Raw genomic sequence first — 24,655 nt, forward strand, 5'->3', positions numbered from 1 at the left:
GCCTCAGCCTCCCGAGTAACTGGGATTACAGGCATGTGCCACCACACCCAGCTAATTTTGTATTTTTAGTAGAGATGGGGTTTCTCCATGTTGGTCAGGCTGGTCTTGAACTCCTGACCTAAGGTGATCCACACGCCTTGGCTTCCCACAGTGCTGGGCTTACAGGTACCTTCCGAGCATGCGCGGGGAAGTAGCACGCAGGCGCGGCACGCCCCGCGCATGCCTGATACAAAGCGTCCGCAGGTCGGGCGGTAGCGTCGGCCGAGTGCTGCGGCCGGGGCAGCCACCGTCCGGCATGAAGAATTGGGTTCTGGGTGTTGCCTGCTCCTTGCTCCGGCACCATGGAATGCCTGCGCAGTTTGCCCTGCCTCCTGCCCCGCGCGATGAGACTTCCCCGGCGGACGCTGTGTTCCCTGGCCTTGGACTTGACCTCTGTGGCGCGTCCCGTTGCTGCCTGCGGCCGCGCAGCCGACTTGGTTGGAAGGAGCCGGGCGGCGCAACTTTGCGGGCCGGGCCGGCTCCGCGTGGCAGGTACAGCCCTTACCCGGCCACAGCTTCGGGACGGTGGTCTTGCAGTGACCTTACGCTGCTGCCCCAGCCACCCGGCGCGGCGCGCCTGTTGCTCTGCGCCCTGCGCAGACCTCGGCCTCCCGTGTGTCCCGTGAGCTTGCACAGGCCCGCGGGCCGAGCTGCGCCCGACTAGCTCAGAATGCGACCTTGCTATGTGCGCTGTGCCCTGCCGGGGTCCGAGCGGCCAACCCTCTGCCTTCTCCCCCACCGCCCTTGCTGCAGATTATATAACCATAGGAACAACCTAGGAATCGTTTGTAGACCGTGATCACGTTAGTTAACAACCCGCTTAAGTGCTCTTGTGAGAGGTTTTCTTGTGTGTTGTTTTTGAGACAGGGTCTTACGATGTTGCCCAGGCTGGACTCAAACTCCTTGCCTCAAGCCTAACGCATTAGCCTCGCAAAGCGCTGGGATTACAGGCATGAGCCACCACACCTGGCCGAGAGGTGTTTTTAAACAAGGCTTTCATCTGTTCCGAAGTCATAAGTATTAATATTAATTTATCTTCCCTTTCTTCCTTACGGACACATTTATACAGTTGTCGAGTTGCGCAGGGATTGGGGACGCACATGGAAGTGAGGCTGAAGACTGAGTTGCTTCTGAGAACGGCTTGACTTTATTTTCAACTACAGTACTGTATAAGTAAACAGGGAGACCGGATTGAGAAAAAAAAAAATCTTATTTACTGTTTATTTTTACACCAAATGTTGAAGCATGGTGAAAAGTTAAGATTTTCACAAATGTGAGTGCAAATATATGAGGAATAAAAGGTATTGAAATGAATGACTTTATCAAGAATATAGCAGTGTCCTCAAATACGTTTTCTCAGTTGTGATCTCAAAAGCCTCCCAAAGTGACTCCTCGTCATCACCTCGTCCTCCACTTATTGGAGAGTCTTTTTTTTTTTTTTTTTTTTTTTTTTTTTTGAGACGGAGTCTCGCTCTGTCGCCCAGGCTGGAGTGCAGTGGCCGGATCTCAGCTCACTGCAAGCTCCGCCTCCCGGGTTTACGCCATTCTCCCGCCTCAGCCTCCCGAGTAGCTGGGACTACAGGCGCCCACCACCTCGCCGGCTAGTTTTTTTGTATTTTTTAGTAGAGACGGGGTTTCACCGTGTTAGCCAGGATGGTCTCGATCTCCTGACCTCGTGATCCGCCCGTCTCGGCCTCCCAAAGTGCTGGGATTACAGGCTTGAGCCACCGCGCCCGGCCGGAGAGTCTTTCTAAGTTGGGTTACATGCTCTGCACCCTCCATTGATAATGCCTAGGAATCCAGTTTCAGCAAGTTGGAGGAAACATTGAGGACAAGCGTTGACGTTCAGAATCTCAATCCTGGTTACACTCTATCTAATTTGTGACATTAAAACATTGAAAGCCATTTGTAATCAGCAAATGACTTTTACCTTTATTCATCTTACCCTTATAGTGATAATTTGTATTTTGTAAAAGGGAAATGAAACTTCAGATATTAACAAATTACAAGAATCATTACATGTATGTAGTGGAAAAAAGATCAGAAGTAGGATTTTTTTTACAGTCTCTGGAGTCAGTGTAATTACTTTGGAAGCATAAAACAGTGTCCTCTGTCATTAAATGTACTTGATTATACTTCAGCGTTCACTTCGACTCAGTCTAGTCACATATTTTAAATAGACTAATTTTCAAATAAAGATTTGTCCTCCTTCCAGCTCAGTGGGGGTGTTTCGTAAGTATTCACTAAAGAATATCTGTAGAAAAGAAGTAAAATCAATAGGTTTCATAGTTTATGAGCCAGTCAAATAATTCTGATACTGGAATGCTTGAAAGATCAGGTGGCACTTAGGACCTATGTTTTCTAAAATGTATCTACTACCAAATGCGCATGAAGAGCCTTTTATGCAAAAAGGAAGACCAGACATTTTCTTAAATCTCAGAACACGATGTTGCACATTCGTTCATCCAACTTTGAGATATCAGTAATAATTAGAAAGGTAAAAGGGTGATTGGAATCCATCAGTTATTTTAATGCCTCACCTAAGCCATTACTTTTGAAAATCATTCCCTGCCAAACCTAAGATAATCACCAACAAATATTAAAATTAACAAGAGTATTTCTTCTTAAAATATTTAAAAATAATAATAATAGTCTGAAGGTCTCCACCTACTATGAGAGTTGTATTTTGGCTCTATGTGAATCACATAACCACAGGAATTCTCTTAATTTATTCTTCAGGTGAAGTGCACCGGTTAAGAACTTCTGATGTCTCTCAAGCCACTTTAGCCAGTGTAGCCCCAGTATTTACTGTGGTGAGTATGTACAATACATTGGAAATCGTACAGAAAGTGCTTCCCATACTTATTAACTCATTGGACCGTTGGCCAAGATACTACTTATTTTGAGTTTTATAATAGCTATAGTTACATGTCATGGCTGTTGTGCCTGGCCAGTGACCTGAGTGCCTGCTAGATTTGCTTAACAATTATCTTGAACTTTGCTAATGACTGCACCTCCCCTTTTAATACTAGAACAGGTCAATCGCAATTCAGAGCCATAAAGAGGCTTGAACCTGTGTTCTGCAAGATAATACGCAGGCAGAAGCATCTTGAAGGCAGCAGAGTGTAGTATTTAAAAGTGCATGCTTCGAAAGGTCATGGTCTCTGTAACTTTTCTCTGAAATGGTTGGGGAGTGGGAGTGAGGGGGGAAATAAATGAATAAGATAATGTATCACACACATATATTTTTAGAGAAAGAGAAAGAAGGCCGTTGGGGCAAAATTTTAACAAAGGTGACTAGGTGAAAGCTCTGTGGGAATTGGTTGTAATAGTCTTGCAACTTCAAAAAAAAAAAAAAAAAAACCTTGATAAAAACATGTGCCGGCCGGGTGCGGTGGCTCCTGCCTGTAATCCCAGCATTTTGGGAGGCTGAGGCAGCCATTTGAGGTCAGGAGTTTGAGACCAGCCTGACCAACATGCTGAAACCCCATTTCTACTAAAAAACAAAAAAATTAGCCAGGTGTGCTGGTGCATACCTGTAGTCCCAGTTACTCAGGAGGCTGAGGCAGGAGAATCACTTGAACCTGGGAGGTAGAGGTTGCAGTGAGCCAAGATTGTGCCACTGCACTCCAGCCTGGGCAACAGAGCAAGACTCTGTCTCCAAAAAAAAAAAAAGAATGCAAAGTCAAACGTCAAATATTGAAAGTTAGTTCTTTGCAGGTGAAATAATTTCAAAGAACACTTAAATTCATAAAGCTATGGAATCTGAGAAAGAAAAAGAAATTTAATTTGTGCTGTTTGAAATAGTTTAAAAAGTGAGCTGGTTACAAAGTAAATATTTTTTTCATTATAATTTGTATGATTTAAAAAATTTTTTTAAGTTCCATTAAAGAAAAAAAGCATACATAAAAATATTGAGATGCAAAAATATTCCGCATATGTTGCTACTTTGGAAGGAGGGAGACTGCAAAGCAGTATGTATAACATTAGTATGTTTTATTAGGAAAATGTTTGGAAGGATACTCAGTGAAATATCACAGTTTTCTCTAAAACTTGTCATTTCAGGTGATTAATATAGTTTTATTTTACATATATTTATTTTCAAATTTTCTGCAGTGGGTTTATGTATTTGTGAAATATAAGGATGAAAGCTAGACTATTACACAAATATAAAGCTTTCTTTGATATAAATTTTCCTTTAGTGTTCTATGGAACTTATATATTCATATTAATTTTATCTTTGCTGATGAGAAGCAAGATAAAATATATATATTGTGAATTTTTATTTTGTGATTAACACAGCATGTATATGTCCATGGTAATAACCCAAGACCTATATTGTACTTATTATGTTAGAGTGTCTTTCTGAAATGTGTCTGTCATAGTAAGTAGTACAGCTCAGTACATAGTGATTCATTAAATGTTTCACATCTTCAAACTTGACTGTGGATAAACATCACTGAAAAATACTCCCCTACTTTACAGGAAATAGGTGCATTTTCTGTATCAAATCCTCTCTTCAAACTATCAGAAGAGGTTCTGTAAATCTTTATTGATTCTGCAACACCCACCAAAGATACTTTAGCTTCATGCAGGCCATACTTGGTCCCAATCTACTCAGAAGGATAAGGGACAAGAGAAACAAGGTAGTGTTAGATGTTTCCTCTTCAAAACAAGTCTTTGCAGCCATCCAGGGGTTTCTGTGGTCCTCTGAGTGATCGCTCAGTGACAAGGAGGTAAGATTGTCAAAGGTGGATGTGAGATTCACCTTGGCTTGAATCCCCATGCCCCATAGTGACAGTATCCCTTGTAACCGTCACAGAGGCACAGCGTCCAGGATTCTGGTGGGGAACATGGCCACAAGAGCCACCATAGTCAGGAAAGGGCAAAGAGAGCCATTGCTTTTCACCTGATAACTGTAATTTGTTCATCTTCCCAGTCCAGTGCAGTCTACCAGTCAATGGTCATTTTTACCATAAGGATTGTTACCTAGTAACAACACAACTGATACTCCTTTATCAAACTTTCTAGAGGAACCAAGATAGAAAGTTAAACCTGGGTCTGATTTTTCCTAGCAAAGGAAAAAAGGAATTTTTAAAAACCCTTAACTCATAACTGGATTTAATCTAAAGAAGGTCAGTAATGGTTTATATTTGCATTTCAACATTTTGGGGATATTACTCACAATACCATACATTCTTAACTAAATTAACAATACCTTAAGTAACATTCTAATTTGAAAGAAAATAATAATTTGTTTTATTCTCTATTTTCAGACAAAATTTGACAAACAGGGAAATGTTACTTCTTTTGGTGAGTATCTGATTAGCATTCTAAATCATTTTTTTAAACAATGAGTGAATCTGATAGAAATCAAGAAATTGTAGGATTTTGAGTAGAATATTCTCTGTATATACAGGTGTGTTGAAAGAGATCTTTCTTCAGCATTTGTCTGTCAGTCTTAATTGGAGCTGGCAGTACTCAGACTGTGTGTATTCTTCCAGAATTATTTTCTTCTAGCAGGAGCCACTTTTTGCTCTAACAGGCTGTTGAAGGAATATTTGGGAGAGAGAGGCTGGTGTAGAGCTGGAGCCCAGAGACACACTCTTTCTCTTTTGTCTCTCTTGTTAGTGTCCCTTTCACTGCCCTCATTCATTCCCCTGAAGCATGTTTAAGGCAGAGTCACATAATACCACTGACATTGCAGTGGGTGACAAAAGGTGGACAGGGACATGTCACTGCATGGCAGTCATATGGAATTCTGCTGCTGATGGCTGTCTGTGGACAGCTACTTTAAAAAGTGAGACTAGGCATTACTTTACTATGTGACTTCAGATGTGAGTTTCATCTCTCCCTGAGAATGAATGTCTCAGGTAATAAATTCAGTTCTTCTCATTTTTGTCTTAGTCCAAGAACAAAGACAATCAAGCTTATCTATTCATATATATAAAACACTGAAGATGATGTTGTAGTAAAAATAGAAAATGTAGTTGTGTACAGTTTATATTTAAGAAAGATAACCTGTCTTGAGAGCTGGAAATTTATAGGTTCTAATGATGCATAGTTGTGGTTTCTATATTAGTCTCAAGGGACTTCTAAGTAGTGAGAAATTTATGAGGTATAGATAAGAAAATCATTAGTTTGACGGTATTTAGCCCAAGTATGTTTTCTAGGTAAAAATGGATATTAAGAAGACTTAATTTTAGTTTTTGTTTCTGGTAGTAACCAAAAATTATCTTGATGGTGGTGGGAGGACTGCTTTGATGGAAAAATCTAGGCCATTTAATGTATTTGGTTTAGCCCTCTCTGTTTATTTCTTTTATAGAAAAGAAGAAAACTGAATTATACCAAGAGTTAGGTCTTCAAGCCAGAGATTTGAGATTTCAGCATGTAATGAGTATCACAGTCAGAAACAATAGGATTATCATGAGAATGGAGGTAAAATATTTTATTTTCATCTGTGTTTCTCCAATACAATCTTATAAAAGTTACCTTCTAACTATCTTTTTTTTTTTTTTTTTTTTTGAGACAGAGTCTCACTCTGTCACCCAGGCTGGAGTGCAGTGGCGTGATCTCCGCTCACTGCAAGCTCCACCTCCCAAGTAGCTGGGACTACAGGCGCCCGCCACCTTCACACCATTATCCTGCCGCAGCCTCCCAAGTAGCTGGGACTACAGGCGCCCGCCACTGTGCCCGGCTAATTTTTTGTATTTTTAGTAGAGACAGGGTTTCACCTTGTTAGCCAGGATGATCTCGATCTCCTGACCTCGTGATCCACCTGCCTCGGCCTCCCAGAGTGCTAGGATTACAGGCGTGAGCCACCGCGCCCGGCCTACCTTCTGACTATCTTGATCAGTATCTAGGTTAAAAGTAAGTTTGGAATAACAGTAGCTACATGAAACATAGGATATTTTATAGCTTTATGCTAGTATGAGTAGAACTCATTTTACATGGATTATATGCACATGTTCAATAGGAATAACACTGCTGTATTTTAAGTTGAAAAACCTCTGACTGTGGTGTTCATTCTCACTGTTGGGATTTACTCTCTAGTTCTGGATAAGACAATCCTGATTTGTAACAGATATATTTCCAATTGTGTACAGTTACATGTAATTATAGCATAACCTGAGCTACCAAAAACGTATTCTGGCTTTCTAAGTAGCACAGGAATACACGTTAAATTTTATAGCCTTTATTTATTTATTTATTTATTTTTATTTTTTTTATTTTTTGAGACGGAGTCTCGCTCTGTCCCCCGGGCTGGAGTGCAGTGGCCAGATCTCAGCTCACTGCAAGCTCCGCCTCCCGGGTTTAGGCCATTCTCCTGCCTCAGCCTCCCGAGTAGCTGGGACTACAGGCGCCCGCCACCTCGCCCGGCTAGCTTTTTGTATTTTTTAATAGAGATGGGGTTTCACTGTGTTAGCCAGGATGGTCTCGATCTCCTGACCTCGTGATCCGCCCGTCTCGGCCTCCCGAAGTGCTGGGATTACAGGCTTGAGCCACCGCGCCCGGCCCTATTTATCTATTTGTTTTGAGATGGAGTTTTGCTCTTGTTGCCCAGGATGGAGTGCAATGGTGCAATCTCCATTCACCACAACCTCCGCCTCCCAGGTTTAAGCAATTCACCTGCCTTGGCCTTCTGAATAGCTGGGATTTCAGACATGAGCCACCACACCTGGCTAATTTTGTATTTTTAGTAGACACGGGGTTTCTCCGTGTTGGTCAGGCTGTCTCAAACTCCCGACCTCAGGTGATCCGCCCGCCTCTGCCTCCCAAAGTGCTGGGATTACAGGTGTAAACCACTGGGCCTGGCCAATTTAAGTTTTTTTAATGGAAAACTTTCCGAAATATATTGTATTTTCCCCTACCTATTCAGAGCACGCCAAATATAATTTAACTTTCTTTAGTGATTCAGAGTTAATGTGGATATCAGTTATTTTGGTGGGCTAATGTTTAGGTTCAAAAATAGATGAAGAGACACAGGACTCAATGGTATTGACCTTGTAGTGGATATGAGACTTTCTTTCTTCAAAAGTCTTTGATAGCAGATTTTTGTTCATTTTTCTAGAATTAATCAAAATAATAAAAAATGGGCCAGGAGTGGTGGCATGTGCCTTTAGTCCCAGCTACTCAGGAGGCTGAATTGGGAGGGTCACCTGAGACCAGGAGTTTGTGACCAGCCTGAGCAATGCAGCAAGATCCCATCTCTAAAAATAAATAAGTAAATAAGAAATACTTTATCAAAAATGGAAGCAGTCTTCTCCCAAGTGATTTTCTCCAGAAATATTCTTTACTCTTGGGATCAGTAGCTAGCATTCTTCAAAACAGTGTTTCTTTCATGGAGAGGCAGACAGGTATGTAAAAAAGCAGATTTAGCAGAGTGATAATTATATAATCTAACTGGTGGGTATATGGTGTTAACTGCAATCTTTGAACTTTTCTGTATAAAAATTTTCATGAGGCTGGGTGTGGTGGCTCACACCTGTAATCCCAGCACTTTGGGAGTCCGAGGAGGGTGGATCACCTGAGGTCGGGAGTTCAAGACCAGCCTGACCAACATGGTGAAACCCCGTTTCTACTAAAAAATACAAAAATTAGCCGGGCATGGTGGCAGGTGCCTGTAATTCCAGCTACTCAGGAGGCTGAGGCAGGAGAATAGCTTGAACCCTGAAGATGGAGGCTGCAGTGAGCCGAGATTGCACCATTCACTCAAGCCTGGGTGACAGAGCAAGACTCTCATCCAAAAAAAAAAAAAAAAAAAAAAATTCATGATAGAATGTTGGAAAAATGTAAAAGTAGAAAATTATCTCTAATTTCTATATCACTGATAAAGTGGCTACCTTTATCTACTTTTAACATAAAAGATACCAGTATTTTAGAAAAAATTCTAATTTCATACTGTTCTAAATTAGAGTAGTAAGGCTATGTTTTATCTCAATTTCAGATTTGGTTTATATGCTTTAGTGCTGGTTTAAAAAGGAAATTTCTATTTGTGCCAAACTAATTATGATTAAACTAAATCTTTTCTAAAAGTCTACTCAATACCTGACTTTTAGGAAGACCTTATCTTTCTTTTCTTTTTTTTTTTTTTTTATTATACTTTAAGTTCTAGAGTACATGTGCATAACGTGCAGGTTTGTTACATATGTATACTTGTGCCATGTTGGTGTGCTACACGCATCAACTCGTCAGCACCCATCAATTCGTCATTTATATCAGGTATAACTCCCAATGCAATCCCTCCCCCCTCCCCCCTCCCCATGATAGGCCTCGATGTGTGATGTTCCCCTTCCCGAGTCCAAGTGATGTCATTGTTCAATTCCCACCTATGAGTGAGAACATGCGGTGTTTGGTTTTCTGTTCTTGTGATAGTTTGCTAAGAATGATGGTTTCCAGCTGCATCCATGTCCCTCCAAAGGACGCAAACTCATCCTTTTTTATGGCTGCATAATATTCCATGGTGTATATGTGCCACATTTTCTTAATCCAGTCTGTCACAGATGGACATTTGGGTTGATTCCAAGTCTTTGCTATTGTGAATAGTGCCGCACTAAACATACGTGTGCATGTGTCTTTATAGCAGCATGATTTATAATCCTTTGGGTATATACCCAGTAGTGGGATGGCTGGGTCATATGGTACATCTAGTTCTAGATCCTTGAGGAATCGCCATACTGTTTTCCATAATGGTTGAACTAGTTTACAATCCCACCAACAGTGTAAAAGTGTTCCTATTTCTCCACATCCTCTCCAGCACCTGTTGTTTCCTGACTTTTTAATGATTGCCATTCTAACTGGTGTGAGATAGTATCTCATTGTGGTTTTGATTTGCATTTCTCTGATGGTGAGTGATGATGAGCATTTTTTCATGTGTCTGTTGGCTGTATGAATGTCTTCTTTTGAGAAATGTCTGTTCATATCCTTTCCCCACTTTTTGATGGGGTTGTTTTTTTCTTGTAAATTTGAGTTCTTTGTAGATTCTGGATATTAGCCCTTTGTCAGATGAGTAGATTGCAAAAATTTTCTCCCATTCTGTAGGTTGCCTATTCACTCTGATGGTAGTTTCTTTTGCTGTGCAGAAGCTCTTTAGTTTAATGAGATCCCATTTGTCAATTTTGGCTTTTGCTGCCGTTGCTTTTGGTGTTTTAGACATGAAGTCCTTGCCCATGCCTATGTCCTGAATGGTACTACCTAGGTTTTCTTCTAGGGTTTTTATGGTATTAGGTCTAACATTTAAGTCTCTAATCCATCTTGAATTAATTTTTGTATAAGGAGTAAGGAAAGGATCCAGTTTCAGCTTTCTACTTATGGCTAGCCAATTTTCCCAGCACCATTTATTAAATAGGGAATCCTTTCCCCATTTCTTGTTTCTCTCAGGTTTGTCAAAGATCAGATGGCTGTAGATGTGTGGTATTATTTCTGAGGACTCTGTTCTGTTCCATTGGTCTATATCTCTGTTTTGGTACCAGTACCATGCTGTTTTGGTTACTGTTGCCTCGTAGTATAGTTTGAAGTCAGGTAGCGTGATGCCTCCAGCTTTGTTCTAATGACTTAGGATTGTCTTGGCAATGCGGGCTCTTTTTTGGTTCCATATGAACTTTAAAGCTGTTTTTTCCAATTCTGTGAAGAAACTCATTGGTAGCTTGATGGGGATGGCATTGAATCTATAAATAACCTTGGGCAGTATGGCCATTTTCATGATATTGATTCTTCCTTATCTGTCTTTTCTTTTTTTTTTTTTTTTTTTTTTTTTTTTCAAAAAAGAAAGATGGAGTCTCGCTCTTTCGCCAGGCTGGAGTGCAGTGGCGTGATCTCAGCTCACTGCAACCTCCGCCTCCCAGGTTCAAGCGATTCTCCTGCCTCAGCCTCTAAAGTAGCTTGCACTACAGGTGCGGGCCACCACGCCCAGCTAATTTTTGTATTTTTGGTAGAAACGGGGTTTCACCATGTTGGCCAGGATGGTCTCGATCTCTTGACCTCATGGTCCACCTTCCTCAGCCTCCAAAAGTGATGGGATTACAGGTGTGAGCCACCATGCCCAGCTTTCTGTTTTTGTTTTTTTCCATGATTACCCCAGAAGTCTTAGTAAATATATAAATTATGTGAATAATTCCAATTTTATTGAGAGTGAGTTAGCAGTATCCAGATATTTATTTTTTAAGTTTCCTTTCTCTTGAAAAAAAAAAACCTTGATTTTTTTGAAAAACAAAATGAACACTGATTTGGTTTAGTCTTAATCCAAAATTAGTAAAGTATTAAACCATATTTTATGAATGTTCTTTTTTCCTATAGTTCTACAATTTGCGCATGTATGTTTGTATACATATATATGTATATACATGCATGTGTTATATATACACTTACATATTTATATGTGTTTTTTTGGTTGTTTTTTTAAACAGTATTTGAAAGCTGTGATAACTCCGGAGTGTCTTCTGATATTAGATTATCGTAATTTAAACTTAGAGCAATGGCTGTTCCGGGAACTCCCTTCACAGTTGTCTGGAGAGGGTCAACTCGTTACATACCCTTTACCTTTTGAGTTTAGAGCTATAGAAGCACTCCTGCAATATTGGGTAAGTCTGTTTTTATTTAGCTTTTTGGGTTTATTCTGATTTTGAAATGTCATTGAGTGGGAAGACAAGTTGGGGTATTGTTTCAATGGCATGTCCCCTGACCACATCCTGCCCCGGAAGAAGTCATCTCTAAGGCTCTTACATGGAGATATCACTTAATTCTTATACTTTATGACCCAGTCAAATAGAACTAAAGACTCTAGGGGTTTAAGTGCATTCTATTTTGTTCTCTAAGACTGTGTATATTATGAAAATGCTTTACATGTGATACGTATTTTATTAAATCATTTCATCAAGTCATTTTTCGATTTGTTTGTATGGTCCTTTGTTTGAGTCAGGTAAGTGATGCATCTTTTTGAGACCTTGATTGACATAGGAATCATGCCCAGTTCTTCCAGTGACTCCTCCTTTGAGAGTCCTTAGATGTCTGAGACTCCTGTCAGGCTCTGAACAAGGGTAGTTCTCTGCTTTCCTGACCCCACAAATCTTTCCTTATCTTTTCTTCCCCCTGTTAGTCAGGATGGTACTGTTCAGGAACTGGCTACATGCAAGAGTTGGTGCTGGGAGCATACTAACCAGAGTGGGAGGAGGAGAAGAGGGTAGAGAGGACATGAGGTACATTGGGTTGGGTGAACCTGGCACACTTCTCTTTTGTCTGCCTTGCTCTGAAAGAAGAGATGGCTACACTTCCTGCTCGGGGTAATGAGCACCAGCTAGCACCAGCCAGGGAGATGATAAGTAGTGGGAGCCCAGTTACCAAGCAGGGGGAAAGCAGAAGATAGAAAGATGTAAACAGTAGTAAGTGATGGGCTCCACAGGCTGGGTAAGCTTTCAGGAGCTCATGCTGTTAGGAGAAAGGCAGGGATCTCAAAGGGAGCAGGAGGGGGAGGAGAGGGGCTGGGCTGGCATGGGTCTCCTGCCTAGAGATTGGCTGGGGGGAGAATAGAGAGGGAGTTCAGGATGTCTGCTGGGATACACGTTCTTCTTCCTTTAAATGGGGTCCCAGGAAGATTCCCTTATGAAACAACACTACATAGAAGCAAGACCAGCCGCCACTCAAAAAGGATAAGTTTTCAAACAAGGGAAAGCTCCCCAGACCTACCTGAGGGACCAAGACATACCATGAGTAGATATGCCTCACAAATACCCTATCTGTGACCCTCAGCAGCCTCCCCAACCACTACCTGAGTCCACACCTTGCTGAGCAGAGGGTTCGATACCTCTTAGATTAAAAAATGTGGTCTGCCTATTTGGCTGTCCAGCCTTCCCTCCCACCCAAGGACTTCTTAACCCAGAAGCAGTTCCTCTGGAGACGCACGAAATAGACAACATGTCAGGAGAGCACTGTGACTCTGGACTTGTTTCCAAATTTAAAAAATCTTAGTTTCACAGTAATTGTGCTTCTGAGATAAAGACTATATGCTGTAATTTACGTCATCAGTTTTACTGCCTGATTTAGTTAGTATATGCTATTTGCCAACTAGTATGGAAGTGTTTCAGTATTTTAAGAACTATATAGCAGGATTAGTGCATACCTGCTGAATATCAAACCATACTTGTGTCAACCTAAATAGTGTATTTTTGACTTTACTCTCATATGTTTATGTTTTAAAGCTCAAGTTTTTATTTTCAAAGAGCTTTGCAGGAATTTTGAACCATATTCTATATACAGAGAACACAGGTATTACTGAAAGCTTGTGTTTTAATAATAGAATAGCAGATTTTATTTTACTTAATCCCTCATTACTTCATAATGAGTGTCTATAGGAGAAAGACTCTTATGAGAGTTAGCTCCTTGTCAGCCAAATCTGTGCCTAATGATAACATCACACATGGTTCTTTGAACCCAGAAGATCTAGTTTTTGAATCATCTGGAATAGGCATTCTAGAATTGACTATGTTCTGAAATGTTACCAGCATTTCAAGCTACTACAGATTTCTGTATTTAATCAGAGGATTCGCTGATCCTGAATATTCTAAAAAGATTGTTTTAATTCTTATGAAAGGTCATGTTGTTATCTAGATCAACACCCTTCAGGGGAAACTTAGCATTTTGCAGCCACTGATCCTTGAGACCTTAGACGCTTTGGTGGACCCCAAACATTCTTCTGTAGACAGAAGCAAACTGCACATTTTACTACAGAATGGCAAAAGGTAAATATGGATGATGTATCACATTGGGAGTTGGAGACAGATATCTTAAAATCAGTTATTAACATTGTGTTTCATAACTTTTTTGAAAGTATGAAAGTAACCTGGGTGGGAAGTTGAGCTAAAAGGAGCACACAATCTAATGTTTGTTGAAAAGATAATTTACATGAAATGTTATGCAAGGCTCTTTTCCATATGTGATCTCATCACCTAGTCAATAGTTGATGTTGTCCTCATTTTGAAGAGAGAAAACTGAGGTTTGAGTAACTTGCCTAAATTTATGTGGCTAGTAAATGGCAGATCTAAATCCAAATTCAAAGTCCATGTTGTTCTTTTTCTTTAAAATCATAATGCCTTCCAGAATTTAATAACAATATTTTATATGTATCATAAATAGAAGGAACATGCTCTCAGGAGTTGTACTCCCGAAATCCCTTCAATAATTAACATTTAAAATTCTTGAATCAGTAGTTTCTTGTCCAAAAATGTTGGAGTGTTTTTATCAGTTAAGAGTAACTAGTCTGTTCTATATTATCACTGCCACATTGATTAAGAATAAAACTAATTCCTAAACCAAAAATCTTAAATTCACAAGCAATTTATGTTTCTGAGATAAATAATGTATGAGGAAATTTATATCACTGATAATTTGACCAATTAATTTAGATTTGATTTGGGTTTTTTGTGGGTTTTTTTGAGACACGGTTTCACTCCGTTGCCCAGGCTGGAATGCAGTGGTGCCGTCTCAGCTTACTGCAGCCTTAACCTGCTGGGCTTCAGCAATCCTTCCACCTCCACCACCCAAGTAGCTGGGACTACAGGCACACGCCACCATGCCCAGCTAATTTTCTGAATTTTTTTGTAAGACAAGATCTCACTGTGTTGTCCAGGAGGGTCTCAAACTCCTGAGCTCAAGCAATCCTCCTGCCTTGACCTCCTAAAGTGCTAGGATTACAGGCGTGACACCACTCCTGGCCAAATTGATTCTTAATTTGCCTGGTAAATACTCACCCTTTTTTTTTTTTTAATAAGTCATTGTTTAGCGTTAATGTATAAGATAATATATTTGATAAGATACTCTAAAAACTATTATGAAATGTTTTTATAAGTTTATTCTATTGATCATTTTTGTGTATCTATTCTTATAGTCTATCAGAGTTAGAAACAGATATTAAAATTTTCAAAGAGTCAATTTTGGAGATCTTGGATGAGGAAGAGTTGCTAGAAGAGCTCTGTCTATCAAAATGGAGCGACCCGCAAGTCTTGTAAGTATATAATTATACTTTGTTATTTATTTCCTTAGAGTAAATATTTTGCCTTTTCCACTTCAAGGTGATTTTTCATTACAGAATATAACATTTTTCTGGACTAGAGAATATAGAGATTTTCATCCCCAGTTTCCAGATAGAGTATTTCCCCAGATAGAGTATCGTATCTAATTCAATGTAATTATATGAGTATGCATACTGCATACCCAACACTGCTGACGTGCAGTGAATATAAACACACAGTTACCTTTATATTCAAGGGACTGACCACCAGATTGGCACATACATCTACCAAAATAACTTACCTAGGAAGCAAAGTGAGAGAGACATTTACATGGGGGAGGGAAAAAGTGGGGTAAATACATGAGTGCAGCATTAACATGAATTATGTAAGTTCAGCCTAATGAAAATGTTATAAACCTTTTGTCTTTTATGAATTTAGAAATTGTTTATGCTTCTTGTGCACACTCCAGCTAAATGTTTACTTTTAAATACCCAAATATTTTGTTTTTGTCTTTCTAGAGCAATATCAGAAATTAATACATCTTTGTAATGAGTTTAGTTTCCTCCGTCTGTACAGATTTTCTTAAAGCACTTTGAAAAATTGGTTATTTATATCCTGATAAGGAAATAATAAGATAAAGGGGGCTATATAACATTTGGTAGATAGCAGATAGGTATGGTAGCAGAAACTCTTGTTTGCTTTGCTTAGGCCAGTCTTTCAGCCTGTCTCTAATATGCTTTATGAAACAAGTACCTCTTCAGAGTACTTAATTCCTCCTTACCCTTCTTGGTAGGGTAGGGGAGCACAATTATTATTGATATCATTCAAAAACATTTTCTTTATATGAAATCACATTATGGACACACCTCAAAAGGAACACACACCTCAAAAGGAACACACACCTCAAAAGGAAATGGTCTTGATATTTTTAGTTGTGGATTTTGTTTTACCCAACAGTGGTATTGGATTTGCACTAATTCATCTGCATTCACATATCTGGATTTTCCTGTTACTGGCAGCATGTATCCACATAAAAATCTCTTGGATTGGGGCCATGTAATACAGTGACACCAACTAGTCTACATAAGGATGGAACCTCTGTCCTCAATTTAATCTGTAAAGTGTTTAGGATCAGTTGACATAGCTACTTACAGATTGGTCACAACTATAGAAAAGACAAAGGCAGCCGGACCCTGTGGCTCATGCCTGTAATCCCAGCACTTTGGGAGGCTGAGACGGGCAGATCACAAGGTCAGGAGTTCGAGACCAGCCTGTCCAATATGGTGAAACCCTGTCTCTATTAAAAATACAAAAATTAGCCGGGCATGATGGCACGCGCCTGTAGTCCCAGCTACTGGGGAGGCTGAGGCAGAAGAATTGCTTGAACCCGGGAGGCAGAGGTTGCAGTGAGCCGAGATCACGCCACTGCACTCCAGCCTGGGAGCAGAGCAAAACTCCATCTCAAAAAAAAAAAAGGCAAGACAAAGGCTAGCTTGTCCACTGGTAGCTGAATGCTATATACTAATTTCGGAAGTTTTTGTTACTAAGTATGTGATACATATGTTGGGCTATGTTAATTATTTTCTCTTTTAATTGAAGTGAAAAGAGCAGTGCTGGGATTGACCATGCAGAAGAGATGGAGTTGCTGTTGGAAAACTACTACCGATTGGCTGACGATCTCTCCAATGCAGCTCGGGAGCTTAGGGTGCTGATGGATGATTCACAAAGTATTATTTTCATCAATCTGGACAGGTAAGAAAGCATTTTATAAAACAGTAAGTTTTTTTAATAAAATAATTATAAAGTTTTTAAGGAAATATCATTTTGTGAGGAATTATGCCATCATTAACATCTTTACTACATTAAAGTCTTTTTTTTTTTTTTTTTGATGTGTAGGTTTCATCCATGTGGTCTGTAGTAGATTTGATGAATGTGCTCTGTATAGTTAGTGGGCCCTTCTAATCTGAATAGGTGTTCTCCTCTCCAGCCACCGTAACGTGATGATGAGGTTGAATCTACAGCTGACCATGGGAACCTTCTCTCTTTCGCTCTTTGGACTAATGGGAGTTGCTTTTGGAATGAATTTGGAATCTTCCCTTGAAGAGGTGAGAATGTATTATTATTTCTAAAACTTGAGGGGTTTTGGCTGGGCGCGGTGACTCACGCCTGTAATCCCAGCACTTTGGGAGGCCAAGGCAGGCAGATCACTTTAGGTCAGGAGTTCGAGACCAGCCTGACCAACATGGTAAAACCCCATCTCTACTAAAAATACAGAAATTAGCTGGGCATGGTGCCGCACACCTGTAATCCCAGCCACTCGGGAGGCCGAGGCACAAGAATCGCTTGAATCGGGGAGACGGAGGTTGCAGTGAGCCAAGATTGCGCCACTGCACTGCATCCTTGGTGAAGAGCAAGACTCCATCTCAGCAACAACAAAAAAAGGAGGCAGATTTCTGCTCAATAAGTGACATGCGTCTCCATCAGTGATAGCTGATGGGTTGTGTAACAGGCTGTCTTTGAAGAAGTGAGCTCTTAATCACTGGAGCCAATGATAACCAACTAACAGCATCGCTGTGAATGGAATTCCTTCCTTGTGAGAGATTACATTTAAATTCTGTGATTCTGTACATCAACTAAAAACAGTGTGCTGCAAAAGTATTACCATTCTGAAAATGGTGAGGAAGAATGTTATTCTAAGTCTGAGGTTCCCAAACTTTCTTGGATCACGATGCCCTTAGTGTCTTAGTAATTTTTTTACAGTATCCGTAGACAAAAAATTTCTTGTTATATTACGGATTCTTTTGTGTTATTTCCCTTGAAACTTTAAAATATTCTGAGGTGCTATGGTGCCCAGGGCACATCAGCTCACAGTTTGAGAACTGTGGATATAAGCAAAGACCTTAAATTGCGTGTCCTCTAGCTTAAGATTTGTATGCACGTAACAAAGGCTGGAAAGAAACACAAAGTAAAAGCAGTACATTTGGCATATAGATGATTTTAAAATATTTAAAACCTTTTAAATCATGCTCTTCTCCTGATTTATTCTGTGGGTATCAAGGCACTTGTTTCTTAGTTCCTTTCTATGGGAAAGAGCTGTACAAATAACATTAGGCTTTCAAACTCTGGGACAATAACAGTTCAGGGAATCTTCTAAGGAACCTTACGTTTTGCGATTGAAATGAACTGTGTGTTCTCTTTTAGGACCACAGAATTTTTTGGCTGATTACAGGGATTATGTTCATGGGAAGTGGCCTGATCTGGAGGCGCCTGCTTTCATTCCTTGGACGACAGCTGGAAGCTCCTTTGCCTCCTATGGTATGAAGGATATGGTTCACGGCAGTACTGCGGAAGGGTTATGGTCATGGGCCCTAAAGTCAGAGCGTCTGGGCTTAAGTTGTCACAGGCACTATGACCCTTGCAAGTTGCTTTCTCAAACCTCCCTCAGTTTCCTTATCTGTCTGTTAAGTCGGTATTACCTGCTTCATAGGGTTATGGGAAGAATTAATTGAGATAATATGTGTAAAGCACTTACTAGCACACTGCCTAACACAATAAATACATTAGAAATATAATTTCTGTAGAACTCTCTGACAAACATACATTTAAACAGATGTTAGTAATTCTGGTGTAAGGTTCTGTCATAACCAAATGGAAATATAGGAAACATTTATAATGTTCTCATAAGAAAAGATAGAAAACTCACCTCCATTTTCTTTGTACTTGAAGACACCACTGGAATAAATACTTAAGACACTGTTACTGCTTATAGTCCTTTCTTCATTGAGTAGTTACATAATATATCATTTTACTAGTGACTTTTCTTTTAAAAAGATACTAAAATTAGTATTTCTGCTTTATTTAGATGGCCTCTTTACCTAAAAAGAGTCTTCTGGCAGATAGAAGCATGGAATTGAAAAACAGCCTCAGGCTGGATGGACTTGGATCAGGAAGGAGCATCCTAACAAACCGTTAGGAACAGCCCCGTGGATACTGAAGTTTTTTTAAGGTAGTCACAGGAAACTTCTGATACTGTTTTTATTATTTTCTTGTATAGAGTCACACACTTGAAAAAAATTAATGTTTGAAAACAAAAATATTTTGGCACACAATACCAGAACTGGATTGCATTTCCAGAATTCTGAGTTAAAGAAACAAAGTATTTGCCTTGTAAAAGGCCAAAATTCTATTTCCTACAAACTTTAAATGCTGTTTTTATAGATGTGGTAAGAGGCAACACAAGCACAGACAGTTGTATAGACTTTATTTAATTTATACATATCAAGAAAAGTGCAATTTCATGCTGAATGAAGCATAGGAACTCGACAAGCCCATAGGTAGCTATAGTTCTTAGTATAGGGAATTACGTACATATGAATTTCCTGATTCTCAGGTGACTCAAAAGCTAGCATTCTATGTTTTAACCTTACAACAAACTCTGGAAGTTTGAGCTTTAAAAACCAAACTTAGACATAACCTTATTTTCTTGTATTTGCCCCCTTTTTAAAATAAAAGGTGAATAAAAAGAAATAATTTAATATCACCATTGTATGGATGCCTAATCAAGATTTCACGTTCTCAACCCCTGAGACTAGTTTTCTTTGCTCTCTGTAATTAGAGCCTTTGGAAGTAAAGTTGAAAGGAAGTATTTCCATTCTGTTACTGTTTTGTAGCACTTTGTCCATTTATTGATTTTTAAAGTAGATTTTTAGATATCACCCTTGCCCTGCCCCAAAAAGAAAAATGTGTATTGCCCTGCTAATCTATACGCCTACACCTCAGAAGCTGACAGATGAGCTTCCTAAAACATGAGGGTGACTAAATGTTAGAACTGTGATATCTTCTCATTTCCACAGAGATGGGGGTTTAAAACAAATGGCTAGTATTTGTAAGCCTGAAAGCTGCCATCCTCTTTAACATCCTACCTACCTTTTAAAATGTTTTCTGGAGGTTAAATACAGTTATGTACTAGAACATCAGTTAAGCCTCCCAAAGTAGTGTGCATGGAAGATTCTACAGTGTCCAGCTCTTGCACTACAAATGTGATAACAAAATAAATACACTTACCCTGATATTGAGGGTACATGATTACCCTAATGTGATGTCATATGAGGAAGCTTAAGAGTCCATTTTTCAGGTGGTTTGGTGATTGATAGGAATAAAAATGTTACTCCCATGGCTGATTTGGAAGAAAACAGATGAAGTACAAGTAAGGTTTCCCCATTCCTGTGTATGGTCATGGGAAGCCATTAGAGGGAAGCTGGAGAACAGAATGGCACAGAATAGGCTGGGCTAGACTTGAGCATGCAGTGGCCCCTGTGCACCAACCACACTGTGGGTCAGGAACATGCGTCATGGTGTGCTTGTTGGAGTGTGAACATACAGCACCCTCTAGCGTTATGAATCTCTTAGGACTTTTAAGATTATATTTGATAATACTTAGATTTCACAGGGTACCCTTTTGGCACACCTCAGAGCACACTGCTGCTATTTTAGGTCTTACCACTGTAAAATACATAATAAGTACTACTTAACTGTCACATGAAGAATTGGAATCCCAGAGGGCAACATTTGATTTGACTAAGATCAAGCAAAAGATAGAATTTTGGTCATTTTTCCTTGCAGTTTTATTGACTTCGTTTATGAGCTTGGGTAAAATAATTTTTTGATGAATCATGTCAATAAAAGGAAAAATAATGTAACTACCTCATAAGTCTGATAAAGGGAAGTTGCTAGTGGTTTATAGAATTCCTGAAGGTGGTTATATCAAGTATGACTTCAAAATGTCAACTAGTTCCACTTTTGTAATTGCAGGAGGCTTCTTATATTAAAGTTCTCATAAATAATAAATCAGCTTATGCCAAAAATATATGAAGTTCCTTGGTTTTACATTTTGAACTAAAATGGACTGAGCACATTAATTACTGTTTGAAAGTGGGTACCAAACACTGGGTTACATGAGTGAGCAAGCAATCAGATCACCTGTCGAGCATGTCGAGTACAGGGTGTGGTACCCTCTTTGTCTTTGGAAGGCCCCTAAACAAATGTGGGCACAATAGGTATCATTTGAGGATGCTCTTAACACTTTATTCTTCATGAACATAGACTGATAAGCAGCACTAACCAATTTTATATTAAAAAGCTGTTTATTTTGCTGAGTTTTTCCAAGAGTTGTATACAGCTTTACTGTTTGGAACTGCAATATTAAAGTTGCACTTTGGATTTAGGACTTACTCTCATTACTTTAGTAATACCTACAGAGGTGAGCTAATGGATGGTACACGGAGTAGGAACTGCAGAGACCCCAGTTTTGTCCCTACTCCATCTTCAAATAATTTTGGTCTCTTAGGTCTGTGATACAAAGGCATAAAACAATTCCTGTCTTGAAGCCTTGAGAAAAGCTGTTACATATACACAGATAGTAGAAAGACAGAAAATGCAAATATGTAAATGTCTTCTGATATCTTGAAATAAAGATAAATTTGAATTAAACTTGTATAAGTTCAGGTTTCTGTTAATGAGAAATTATAACCCTACAAGGTAAGGTCTTTACATTTTAGTTATTAAGCAGAATCAATGCTTAAAACTATAGTTAATACTTAGTGGAACAAAAATTTAATCCACATATCAGGATAATGTGTGTCCTGCATATTAATAGACTGTCATGCATTTTTTCCTGTATGCCAGGTTTTTTACATACCTGCCATATCAGTTGACCTTTTACAGTAGGAGTATAATTTACATTGTTTTTGACAGTGGGGTTAGCATGGTTAAATGTCCTATATACTTGAAAGGAAGCTTCCATTTTTGTGGGTCTTAACCTCCACCTGGTGCTTGCTATTGGGTGTATTCAGGCATTGAGAAAAATGTAAATCGTGAGGTAAATAATGGTCATGTTTAAGCACAGGCCTCATTTAGTGAAGCATAAAAACACTGACACTTTATATAAATGCATCTGTCCAATGAAAAGATCCAGTACTGAGAAAAACATCCCTTTACTGAAGTGTCGTGTTAGAGTCTGCTCTACCAAACTGCTCAACTCATAAGTGAATACAACTTAAGTAATTTCTGGTCTCCTAAAAATAATCATCCTTTTAATTAAAAGTAACTCTTCAGATAGGTTGGGCTACCAATAATTGTACCTAAATGAAACCAAATGGCGCTTCCTTGTGCTTTTGCTGTGCCGTAGGTTACTATGCAGCCAGCACATGTACCTCTTAAAGAAAAATGAGGTCATCCTGAGAGTGACCCAGGGATGCTCTCTAGGGATGTGCCTGTTGATGTTCTTGTTACCTTCCCACTCTTCAGCTGGGTTCCTCTTCCTGTCCCCTTTCACCAATCTCGACTCTGCCTTGAGAGAAGCTGAGAGGAGACGGGCTCTTCTCATTTGTTATTTTCTCCTGCTTTTAGTATCATCTCACCAGTAGCAGAAGAAAGGTTCTTCCCAATGTAACACAAAATAAACTAGTTACTGTTTATAGATAATGCCCGCTAATATTTACTGAAACTGAAACCCTATGATACATTCCTTTCCCTTAAATGTGCCACACTGCAGGACTGGCAAATGAAATCCATCCTATTTAAACAGCCCAGGAACAAGTGAGGCCAAGGCCTGCTTTCCTCTCCAGCCCTTACAGTAGCCTATGGCCCAGGCCACATCTTTTTCCTCTAGTTCTTTTGGCACAAGTTGTAATCTAATGCGACAAAGGTCTCTCATGAGTTGGCTTAAAACTAAGCACTGTCACTAGGCTCTTTAGGTGTTAGAACCACCAACTCTACAAAAGCATTGGAGGGCACAGAAAGGTGTTATTCTTGGTTTTTGTATTTGTCCTTCACTATATAAACGCTGAAAAGGCATTAATCCTCATTAAGAAAGAATTATCGGCTGGGTCCTATGGCTCATGCATGTAATCCCAGCACTTTGGGAGGTCAAGGTGGGCAGATCACCTGAGGTCAGGAGTTTGAGACCAGCTTGACCAACATGGTGAAACTCCGTCTCTAATAAAAATACAAAAATTAGCCGGGCGTAGTGTCTGCACCTGTAGTCCCAGCTGCTTGGGAGGCTGAGGCAGGAGAATTACTTGAACCTGGGAGGCGGAGGTTGCAGTGAGCTGAGATCGCATCACTGTACTCCACCCTGGGCAACACAGCAAGACTCCATCTCAAAAAAAAAAAAAAAAAAAAAGACTATCATCCTTAGCAAACTAACACACAACACAGGAACGGAAATCCAAATACAGCATGTTCTCATAAGTGGGAGCTAAGTTATAAAAACTTATGAGCACAAAGAAAACAACAGACACTGCGGTCTACTTGAGGGGGGAAGGGGGTAGGAGTAGGAGGAGCAGAAAAGATAAACCTTCACATGTACCCCTGAACCTAAAATAAAAGTTAAAAAGGACTAAGTCACAAGTGATTTGGAATGTGGTTATCTCTCCCCCCCATACTTTTCTCTGTACTATTTTTCCTCCCTCAGTTTCTTTTTTTTCTGTATACTATGCTTTCTATTATACGTTGATTGGCATGGGCCACCAATCTGTTATTTTTAAGTTCAATTTTGTTTGTAACTTTTAAGTTCAGGGGTACATGCGCAGGAAGTGCAGGTTTGTTACATACATAAAGGTGTGTCATAGGGTTTTGTTACACAGATTATTTCATCGCCCTAAGTATCCATTAGTTATTTTTCCTGATCTCTCCCTCCTCCCACCTTACGTCCTCTCATAGGCCCCAGTGTGTGTTGTTTCCCTCTATGTGTTCACATGTTCTCATTTAGCTCCCACTTACAAGTAAGAACATGCAGTATTTGGTTTTCTGTTCCTGCCTTAGTTTATGAAGGTTAATGGCCTTCAGCTCCATCCATATCCCTGCAAAGGGCATGATCTTGCTTTTTTTATGGCTGCACAATTCTTTTTTTAAAAAAAGGATGTTTTTAGGAGGAATTGTGTACAGAGATTATTCTAACAGATAACCACAGAGGGACCTTTCCAGCCACTGTAAAGACATTCAAGAGGAAGAGGAAATAGGTGGTACAGCAGGTCTGACTATAGGCAAAAAGTTAGGAAAGAAGAAAGGTTTAGATGCAAAGGGAGCGAGGAAATAAACGGTGGAAGGAGACATGAATGAGCAGTGTGTGTCTGATATTTCACATACTCCTGGTGCAGTCATATATTTACTATATCAGATTTCCAGAAAGTGTGGCTGTTGGTGTGTGTCTCTACTCCCAGGAGCCCCACATCTATCAGGATCTGCCACAGCTCGACTGGATGTGCCACTTTGTCCATCAAAATGCTCACCATGGATGTGATTCAGCATGAGAGAGGTGGGCAGGGTGGGGAAACGCAGTGAAATCTTCAATCTGAGCCAAAGCTATAGACGTGAAGTGCCCCGGAGAGTCGGGCTCCCAAAGAACTCCTTCCAGCAGCAATGACGACTTGATTCTGTAGGGGACAAATGACAGACAGAATTCATGGCTCATTCATAACATCTGTTGAGTTCCTACTGTAGTCCAGGCATCGTGCTATGCTCTAGAAATATAAAGATGAATAAGACACTGGCCAGATCCCCTGCCCCTGGCTTAAACTCAAATGCCACTTTCCCTTCGTTTGCAGACCACTTTC

The 24,655-nt window shown here is 39.8% G+C and overlaps 2 protein-coding genes across 7 annotated transcripts in view; one reads left to right on the plus strand and one right to left on the minus strand.

The window, feature by feature from the left end:
* The first annotated feature begins 202 nt into the window (after positions 1 to 202).
* On the plus strand, positions 203 to 20,907 carry MRS2 (magnesium transporter MRS2). Of its 2 annotated transcripts, XM_033216379.1 has the most exons (12): positions 203 to 531; positions 2,779 to 2,852; positions 5,316 to 5,352; positions 6,365 to 6,477; positions 8,324 to 8,396; positions 11,509 to 11,618; positions 13,642 to 13,772; positions 14,918 to 15,034; positions 16,641 to 16,793; positions 17,029 to 17,146; positions 18,243 to 18,356; positions 18,904 to 19,659. In XM_033216379.1, the coding sequence occupies exons 1-12, from the start codon at positions 342 to 344 to the stop codon at positions 19,012 to 19,014; spliced, it is 1,341 nt and encodes a 446-aa protein (XP_033072270.1). In that variant the 5' UTR covers positions 203 to 341; the 3' UTR covers positions 19,015 to 19,659. The 2 variants fall into 2 exon arrangements, with proteins under 2 accessions (XP_033072270.1, XP_033072269.1); XM_033216378.1 differs by lacking the exon at positions 8,324 to 8,396 and having other exon boundaries at positions 11,445 to 11,618; positions 18,904 to 20,907.
* The window catches only part of GPLD1 (glycosylphosphatidylinositol specific phospholipase D1), a 69,714-nt gene continuing 64,701 nt past the window's right edge, over positions 19,643 to 24,655 (minus strand). For 3 of the 5 annotated variants that reach the window (XM_033216373.1, XM_033216375.1, XM_033216376.1), the window contains one exon: positions 24,179 to 24,475. In XM_033216373.1, the coding sequence (XP_033072264.1) occupies positions 24,389 to 24,475 (87 nt within the window). In that variant the 3' untranslated portion in view covers positions 24,179 to 24,388. Of the gene's footprint in view, positions 24,476 to 24,655 lie in introns of all 5 variants that reach the window. The other 2 variants (XM_033216372.1, XM_033216374.1) reach the window with 1 other exon arrangement.

Source organism: Trachypithecus francoisi, unplaced genomic scaffold, assembly GCF_009764315.1.
Source record: "Trachypithecus francoisi isolate TF-2019V2 unplaced genomic scaffold, Tfra_2.0 Lachesis_group10, whole genome shotgun sequence".
Lineage (NCBI taxonomy): Eukaryota > Metazoa > Chordata > Mammalia > Primates > Cercopithecidae > Trachypithecus > Trachypithecus francoisi.